General features: G+C 48.1%; 1 protein-coding gene across 1 annotated transcript in view; it reads right to left on the reverse strand.

Annotated features, from left to right (window-relative positions):
* The window catches only part of FAM219B (family with sequence similarity 219 member B), a 181,710-nt gene extending 172,686 nt beyond the window's left edge, over nt 1-9,024 (reverse strand). The window contains exon 1 of the mRNA XM_069624516.1: nt 8,871-9,024. Within this exon, the coding sequence (XP_069480617.1) occupies nt 8,871-8,933 (63 nt within the window). The 5' untranslated portion in view covers nt 8,934-9,024. The remainder of the gene's footprint in view (nt 1-8,870) is intronic.
* Nucleotides 9,025-9,877: the final 853 nt, after the last annotated feature.

A 9,877-nucleotide genomic window follows, 5' to 3' on the forward strand; every position in this document is an offset into this window, starting at 1 on the left:
TTTGCCCAGTTCTGTGCCTACTACAATGCCATCCACTCTGCTTAATCTCTAACTTTGTCATTCCCCTTACATAATAACAACAACATTTTATCTACATGTTTACACAAAGAAATAGTTCCATCCAGTCTCTATAGCCACAGACCTACCATAACACAATACAATAAACGTAATCACCCTTTGCTTTTCGAATACGATTATATTATATATCAGCAATCAGGGGAGAAGAACAGGCCTTTCGGAAGGCTGGCACCTCCGGTGGAATCTGCAAGTAACCAATTGGGTTCTATGCCAGCGCCCTGCATCACACCACTGGCCGCTATCAGGGTACCAGTGCCCCAGGTGGCGTCTCCCCATCGCCCCCACTGGAGGCTTTAACCCTGAGCCTCCCTGCTCTCACCAGAGTCCCTGAGCACTGCTCCCTCTCCCCACTCACCTACAAATCTCCTGGGCCTCCTTGTGCTGGAAATTGTTATTTACAATCACAGACATATTTCTTTGTAATTTGTTTTTATGGGAAGCAGAGGCGTGTGAATCGAACAAACCCTGCTTCATATAAAAAAGAAAATACATGCATCAGCACCCATGATGGCAGCCCAGTACTAATAGCAATAAATACTGTGTTAAATGCAGGGTGGCAATACTTGACTCAAGCCTAATTGGCTCGGGCTGGTGTGCAAATACTGGTGCTGCACGCCCCCTAAAGTGACATTAATCGCTTTAAAAAAAAAAGAAAAAAGAAAATCCGTTTATAACAGGGAAGGGCCATCTTGTGCATCTGAAGTTGCCAATTACCGTGCCTGCTGTAACACCATACTCTGTACTTGGTGTCCAGCTATGACTTTCATCTAACACTGAACTTTCTGATGCATGAAATGTCTAAACTAACACATTAGGAGGCGGGCATAGCTTATACAGACATACGTATAACAAATACTACTTAACAGCAATGAGGACACCAGATCACTCCCCCTTCCCTCCTCCCTTCCCCTCCCCCTATCTCAAATTCTACACCGTAAATCCCTTCACCTACCCCCTCCTCTACCCTTCCCCCATCCCCCCCCTTGTAAATAGTTCAACTTATTGTTCAAATGACCTGTTCATGTTTGTAAATATGCTTCTCTCACTTTTGTACCTGCTGTTATATTGTAAAGCGCTTTGGCATAAAGCTCTATATAAATTTAATAAATATAACCATACATTTAATAAACATACAACATGTACTGCTCCAAACTGCACAGAGCTTTGCACCAAAAACAGTTTTCAGTAATCATATTTTGTATATTTCGTGTCCTTTGATGAGGCTAAACGTTACATTTGGTAGCAATCTATCTTACTGGTGCAGAAGTGCCCACAAATGCTGTGCTTTGGTTTGAACAACGTTTATTGACATTAAAAATAACTGAACAAAATTGCTAATCAAATACATTGGTTTGCTAATCAAGGACATTCTCATTAGCAATCTCTGCTAATCATTTTTCCCTTGTACGTTGATCACCAAATCCTTCTTGCATATCTTTCGGATTTAGGGATCCAAGCATCATGCCTATCCTAGCAAACATCCTTACTCACTGGCAGAAGCCAAACCTTCTCTCTTTGCCTCATCAATGTAAGTCTGAAGTCCTTTGATGTGCAGTCCCCTATGGCCCTCCCTTTCCCAGTTCCTAAACTCTTACACACCTTTGGATTCATTCTATTCTGGGACATTCGTATTTTCAAGAGACTGGACAACACTGATTCCACAGCTGACAACGTCCAAAGATGCCTGGTAGACATACACTGCTGAGTGCACAGCTGGCTGAAACTAAACAAGTGACAAAATTGAGGTTCTCATTGTTGCGTTGCCCCTTTAGGAATACGTATTTCCCTTTTAAAAAGATAGTAATAAAAGGAGCCTCTGCGCACAGGTGCCTCAGAATGGCGGCAGACTCCATGAGTGGCACTGTGTCTCTGTATCTCATTTGCTGGGCCTGCAGGCTGACACCGTGTGACCATGGTCCTGTGCCCCAGATCAGCATGTGTAACATGGGTGCCCCGAGCCACTTTCCCTCTGTGTGAACACAGAGAGCGTGATCCCTGCAACTATGTGTGTCGGTCCTTTGGGCTTGCCCGTGCGCCAGCATGCAACTGTCATAACTGAAGAGCGTGCTGGGTGCCCCAGCACTGGTCTGACTCGCCTGTGTGACCACAGGTCCAGTCACAAAACTCCTCAAAAACCATCACCCCCAACTCTGGCTTTCCTCAACCCTTTTTTCTTTTTTTAAACGGATTGTTTTACACAAAAAAACAGAAATAAAAAACAGTCCAACATATAAGAAGGAAAATGAATACAACACGACTGGATAACATTGTCATGTTCAAGCACACAACAGACCATGGGAAGAACGTTCAGAAAAAAACCATCCTGAGGCAATGTAAAGGGGTTCCCATTTAAGAAGGCCAGTTCCTCCCTCCCTAGCCACCCCCATCCGACTCCCCCCCCCCCAAATCTTCTCAAATTTCTTAGGGCAGCCCCTTGCTTATATGTCCTCTTCTCCAGGGCCATACAACAGTCCATTGCAGGGACCCACTTTGCCAACCATGGGCGATGTGTGGCAACAGTTAGTTTCATCAGTCCAACGACCGTAGACACAGTTTCTCAAATCTGGTGAAGCCCGTTTCTCCCTACACCCTCAAAAGCAATAGGTGTGGGTCCCCAGGTATTACCAGTCCTGAAACAGAGTGGATCTTATCCAAGTATTTCTGCCAGAAACAGTGCACCCGTGGGCACTCCCAGAGAATATGAAAAAAGGTTCCCTCTGCCCACCCAAATCTGAGACATACAGCGCAATCTGCCATACCCCATTTAAATACATCAGTGCAGGAGTTGTAAATCCTAAGCAATATCTTCCGTTGTATCAAAAGTTTCATCAGTCCAACGACCGTAGACACAGTTTCTCAAATCTGGTGAAGCCTGTTTCTCCCTACACCCTCAAAAGTAATAGGTGTGGGTCCCCAGATATTACCAGTCCTGAAACAGAGTGGATCTTATCCAAGTATTTCTGCCAGAAACAGTGCACCCGTGGGCACTCCCAGAGAATATGAAAAAAGGTTCCCTCTGCCCACCCAAATCTGAGACATACAGCGCAATCTGCCATACCCCATTTAAATACATCAGTGCAGGAGTTGTAAATCCTAAGCAATATCTTCCGTTGTATCAACCTTATACGAGCCGAGATACCAATTTCCCTGGGGAACATTAGGGACTAAACCCAATCCTCTGATTCCAGCGGGCCCAGATCCCTTAGCCGCCGCGCCTGGAGGGTAAGTAAATCTTTCATGGCAAAGGCAGTGAGGACCTGAAAAAGGGTAGAGATAATCTTCGAACCTATGCGCCCCGGGAGAAGGTTCATCTCTATCGGGAAGCTGGCAGGCAACTCCTGAAGTGACAAACTGGGCTTCTAGGGGATGTGACGACTGTAAATAATGGTATTTTTCGGTCTTGAAATGGGAAAGTGCCCCCTCTCTCACCACATCCCCAACTCACCTCACCTCACTTCTTTCCTATACCAGGAATCTATCAATCTTCCCCACTTCCGGGATATAGGTGTTATCCCACAGAGGCTGGGCAAGGGTGGCCCTGAGGATGGGAGTCCCTCTATACCCGTCTAGTATGTTGCATCATAGGCGGGAGCAGTCGCCTTTTCCGACCGCTATATAGAACCTGTGGGAGAGGGAGTCCCATTATACACCCTTGCTCTACCACAACACGTGGCAGCGACCCCTCCCCCAATGTAGCCAATCATTTACGACCGCTAATTGAGTGGCCCAGAAATAACTGCGCAAGTAAGGGAGCCCGATACCCCCTTCCCAAACTGAGCGCTGCAGTGTAGCCAAAGCAATACAGGCCAGGTATTTGAAGCCCTCGGTAGAGACCAGGTATGGACAGTCCTGGGGGAGATCACCCTGCGTCCCCTGGAGGGGGAGGAGGGTGGGAAGATTGACTTATCCCAGTTCACCCTCAGCCCAATGGCCCCTTGAAACTCTTGCAGGGTCTGTGTGATCCGGTTGCAGGCACCTTACATTTTACTGAAATAGACCAAAAGATCATCTGCGTATAGTGGGACTTTATTCTCACCCCCATGTCTCCAGCAGAAGGCAGCCCAAGTGCGGTCGGTTCTCAAACGAACGGCCAACGGCTCAATAGCTAGTGTGAATAAAAGAGGGAGAGAGGGCAGCCCTGCTGTGTCCCCCGCTCCAGGGAGAAAGCCCAAGAGGTCACCCTGTTGAGCCAGAACTCCGCCCCTGGACATGCCTAAAATAAACGCCCCCCCCCCCCAGGAAACCATCCCCAAACCCCAATGTGTGATACAACTTCCCACAAGAACCTCCACTCCACTGAGTCGAAGGTCTTTTCCAGGTCCACAGAGAAAAGCGCCAACGGCTCTTCCAGCGTGTGCGCTTGAGATACAGCCATAAACAACCTGCGAATATTCATCCTGGTGGATTTGTCAGGCATAAATCCATATTGCTCCGGATGGACCAGGGAAGTAATTACTCTAGTGAGGCATTCCGCCAGCACCTATGCCAAATTCTTAACCTCTCCATTAATAAGGGAGATAGGCCTGTATGAGGCACATGACTCCGGGGATCTACCTGCCTTGGGAATTACCACTATGCAGGACCTTCTAAGGTCAGAAGGAAGCATTCCTGTGGTCTTTTCGAGTGGTTAAATAAATTGCGCACAAGGGGTAACGTCATTTAGCCAAGCTTTTTCAATACTTCGACTGGAAACTTTGTGTGTAAGAGTTTTGGTTCCTGGTGCTTTCCCTGACTGAAGATGCAATACAGCTGCCGCCACCTCCTCCCCTGTAATATCTGCCTCCAAATCATCTCTCTGAGCAGGGGTCAGCCACGGCAATGTAACACTCGCCAGGAAGAGGAAGTCCTCTGTCTGTTCCCCAGGAGTCGGGAGCGGTGGAGCTCCTTAGAATATGCGGCAAATGCTTCCGCGATCCCAGAGCCTTCCATGATTCGCAACCCGCCCAGACCCATCACCTCCCTCACATTCCTGTGCCCTTCCTCCCTCTTTTACAACCAGGCCAGCATGGTCCCCCAATTCGTAGATCTGGCTTCTTGAGCTAATGCGCTTGCTTGGCATTGTCCAGGGCAGTATTCCTAAGTCACTCCTGCGTTCTACAAAGTTCCTTCCTCCTGTCCGGAGTGCCTTGCTCCAAGTATGCTTCCTCCACCGCCCTCACCTGTTCCTCTGCCTGCCTCACTGCCTGTTTATCTGTTTATGGACATTCTGTGAGCTGTAACTAGGGAAATCATCTCACCTCATAGGACAGCCTTATAACCTTTCCATAACACCTGCAGACTGTGGACCGACCCTGTGTTAATGTCAACATATTCTTTCATCCTAGAGGCCATCCCTTCCATAAATTCAGGAAACCCCAGATAGTAGCTGTTCATACAGCATGCAGCCCCCCCCCCCCCACTTTACCTATATCCAGCTCCAAGACCTAAATAAGAATGGTCGGAAATAACCCTAGACAGGAAATTAATCATCCTAAGTCTGTGCACATCCCCCATCTGGACAAAAAAGTTATCTAAACTATATAATGAGCCATGCACTCCCGATAAAAAGGAGAACCTTTAGCCAAAGGGTGCACTGCTCTCCATTCAACCACCAATCCCAAATGTGTTCAATGTTGTGGGAGAACTAGCCGGTCTAGCTCTAGCGTGCATACGATCTTGTGCTGGGTCTATGACGTCATTAAAGTCCCTTCCCAGGACCCACCTATCCACCCGACTGCGCCAGAGCATTGCCCGAATTTCATTCAGTAGGTCCGGCGCCAGGGGTGGAGGGGTGTACACACACACACACACACAACTCCCCAAACCTCTCCTTACAGTTCCACAGTCACCAGACCAAAACACCCCCTCAAGTCTTGCGTCATCTCCAGGTGTTGGAAAGGAAATTTGCTTATGGATTAGTATCAAGGCGCCCCCCCACCCCATGGAGAAGCCAGCGTGCATCGCTGTGCAGTAAAGTGGTCCTAGGTCTATCCTCCCCCGCCATACAATTGAGACAAGCACATCACTTTAGCAGAAGGCATCCCCTCCCCACCCTAGTCAGGACAAACAACCAATAAACCTCCCACATGCTTATCGACACCAATGCTTCAATCGTCGAACAAAACCTCCCCCTCCCAACTTCCCTTAGCACAAACGAGAACACCACCCCTGTACTCCCCCCCCCACCCAACTAGAAGCACCAGTCGTCTGAACCTTTGACAACCAAAACCTGACAACCCTAGCAAACATATTCACAATCACCTATGAGAGCCGTCTGTGTATCACTTTAAACCCTCGCCCGGGACCACCATATTCAGGATATTCACATGTAAAAACTGGACACAATAATGATCATAAACCTGCTTCTTTCACTCGGCATAGAAGAAACCAACCAGTCTCCCCTCCTAGCAGTCAGCCAGTGTCTTCATGATCTTGTCCGCCACCAGAAGGCCCGGCCGGCATAGACCCCTGTGTGTCGAACAAGGCCAGGGACGTTTCACTGTTGAAGTCCCGATTAGCCTGGTCGCTCAACGATCCAGATAACAATCCTGACAGTTACTGTAGCGAAGGGCTTGGAATCTTCTGGGGACCTCTGATCCATACTCACTGTGTGTCCCTCTGGTTGGAGTAATCAGGGAACAGATGGATATTGTCAAACTACTTAGGAGACATTGGGAAAATAAGGGGCTGCTGCAGGATGGCTGACTTACCTTCCCTCATTAGCCAGTTTGACATCCGTTTCTATTGTATCTGGGCATGGTTAGGATAGAAGGAAGATGGCCGGGCTTTCAGGAGGGCATAGATGCTAACCCAGTGCTAGATACTATGTATGATATCTCAGAGGGAGGCCACCTGGTTTGCAGGTTGTATGATCTAATCCTGAGCAGCATGTGCGAAAAGACGCCGACAGTGTGTACGAGATGGGAGGTGTCATGGGGAGAGTCTTCACGGACATGGACTGGAAACGAGTGCTGTCAATTACGAGAGTTTCTAGCAACTCTAGGCTCAAGCTTACCCAATTGTATGTTACGCATAGGGTGTACCTGACCACACACTGACTGTCGCGATTTGGTAAAGGGGGTGGTCAGATCTGTCCGAGGTGTGGCCATGAGGTAACGGATATAATGCATAAATTCTGGACATGCCAGTGATTGGGGGGTTTTGGCGGGGGTGGTTGAGATTGCCGATCAAGGAGGGATCCAAATACATTCGTGGCCCCCGGAGTTCTATCTGTTGGGACTGTTCCCGAGCGGAGGTAAACACACTGCCCATATCTCCAGAACGAAGAATCTGATTGAGTTTTGGCAAAGCCCTGAATTGTGATGGCCTGGAAATCGGCTGAGGGACCCAAAAGCGAGGCCTGGTGGGTCGGATTCAAAGTGCTGGTCACTGGCTGAGACCACTACATGGCACAGGGCACTACAGCAAGTGATGCGTGAGGGGAACACAGAGGTGGCAGCGTGGAACTCGCTGACGCAGACAATGTTTACCCCTTGGGAAGGGGAGCCCATGTGATTGTGTAGATTTGGGAGGTGGAGGGAGCGGACCCGAGTTTGCTGGAAGGTGGCAACCCCAAAGAAACTTGTGGATGGGGAGTGACTGACGTATGGAACACTTGTCATTGTCGTAGCAAGCTTGGGCAGAAGGACCAGGGGTATTGGTCACGAAATGCATAAGAACACATAGCTCTCAACTCACACGCTTTTTGGCGGGTGTCACCCGCCTTGTAAAGGGATGAATCACCCGCCAAGCCTCCTGCACGCCCATTCATTCCAATGGGCGTCTCACCCGCCAAAAACAGAAACGGGTGATTTCACCCGCCTTTGCAGCACAAATGGTTGAGAGCTATGAGAACATGTCTATTCAAAGTGATTGCATCAACACAGTGGAAACCTGTCTGTTTGTTAATAAAAAATTGTTCAATAAAATAACAAATGAGGCTCTATATCGAAGGAAGTCAGCGGCCCAGCTGCTAGGGCTCACGTCCTCATGAGCCGGCAACTCAACAGCGTCCCATCTTCCTCAACGCTAAACAAATCTGAAGTTGCATTAAGACCCCATATTCTCACTATCCACCAAAATTAACTTATCTCACGCCTTTTCACCTCAGTGTCCTTAAGAACGTCCTGTGCCAACCAAAATATATTAATATCTATTAAAATATATCTGCACTAATACTTTTCTACTGTGTTTACAGGAACTGTCCACCACCTTACTACTTTTAAAGTTCCTCACTGGTTACTTTTGTGGGCTACGTATGCCTGATGCTTCGGCTGTGACACACAGTTCTTCTATCCCCATTTAAGGTTGTGCTTGTGCCAACATCTGCAGCCTGCTCGTTTAATCCCCCAACCTCTGCTGCCCATCAATTTACTCCCATTTCCCAATATTCATAAACATGTGTTTTCCCCTCATTTATCCACACTATCACCTTCCTCTCGTGCATCTTTCAGAACATGCGGGTCTCTTAAACTACCACTCCCACCTGACAGACCCCTCATTTCCCCCTGCGACTATTTTTATCCGCCTCCTACTCGTTTAATTCAACAATTTCCTGCCCCTATAATTAGTCCCACCTTATTTTTTCCTTTAGAGTCGCCACTAACGTGTCGCTCTTGTTTTACCCGTTTACCTCCCACATCTCCTGACTCTACTACTTCCCTCAGTCAACCCTCTCATTAAGTACCCTCTCAAGCACGTTTGCTCATGCTTCTTACCCATGTTGTGCCCCATCTAACCCTGTTGCTACAACCTTTCCGGTTCCTGCTAGTCTTGTCTCTACTGACCGTCCCTAGTCCCCGTCTCGTTCATACCTCAGCTCCCGGGGTCTTGTGGCCTCTCTCCCCTGTCAATCCGAGGCTCTGCTTCGGCTCCATGCTCTTAGATCCGCAGCGCTTAATTGCCTAATCTTCACGACCTCTCTGTAACTGTCAAGTTTTTCCGGTCACGCCCTCTCATTAGCATAACATATGTCAGTTTGTAAAAGTCAACAATAACGAAAAAACGACTGGCCAATCGGTATCCACGATCCTCGCCTCTTGACATACGCTCCTCTCATTGGCTCGTTGCACTCCGGTTTCGCCATGTTTAGAGAGGAAGTGTAGGCGTATCAGGAAGCCAGAACGATCAACCATAATAAGTTGACTATCCACAAGTAAGATGGCCGATGGCCGATGCGATGGCCGATGGCCGAAAGTATTCCACCTTCCCGTTCGAATTCCACGACTGAACCGCACTGCAGTTCATTTTAGAATTCCCCCAAATGCTACCGTGTTCTTGGGTACTGTCTGCTATCACTTTCGTAGTCTTCCGTGGCACTTTTGATGAGTTACTTCACTATGCGTAAAATAGTTTTCAACAGTGTTGCTGAGTAAATATTCTTTAAAGTTCACAATTTGCATTCCATTTTATTTTTTTTAAAAAACGTCCCTTTGGGTACTATTCAAACACGGTGATTTCTGTTCCCCATAAGCAACGTTTTCCTTTACTTGAACCAGACACAGCACCGCTCCTGCAGCTCCCCTCTGAAAGCAGTTGGGTGGCTGCATCATGTGTGATGTTAATAGGGATATTTATTCATACAATGTTGTCGGATATCTTTTTTTTATTTATTTATGCAATGTTTGTCGGATACGGGTACAAACATCTGTTGTGTACTACGTACACGTAGTGCGCATGCGCGAGGCTCTAGGGGCTCGCGCATGCGCGGTTAACAAATAAAGGCGGTGCTCGGCAGTTGCAGCCGGAGACCGGAGCCATCGCACGTCTCCGGCGTGCGTTCTTGGTGTGCATGTGTGTACGAGTGCACGCGTGGGTTGCC

This window comes from Ambystoma mexicanum, chromosome 11, assembly GCF_040938575.1.
Source record: "Ambystoma mexicanum isolate Mex_15411 chromosome 11, UKY_AmexF1_1, whole genome shotgun sequence".
Lineage (NCBI taxonomy): Eukaryota > Metazoa > Chordata > Amphibia > Caudata > Ambystomatidae > Ambystoma > Ambystoma mexicanum.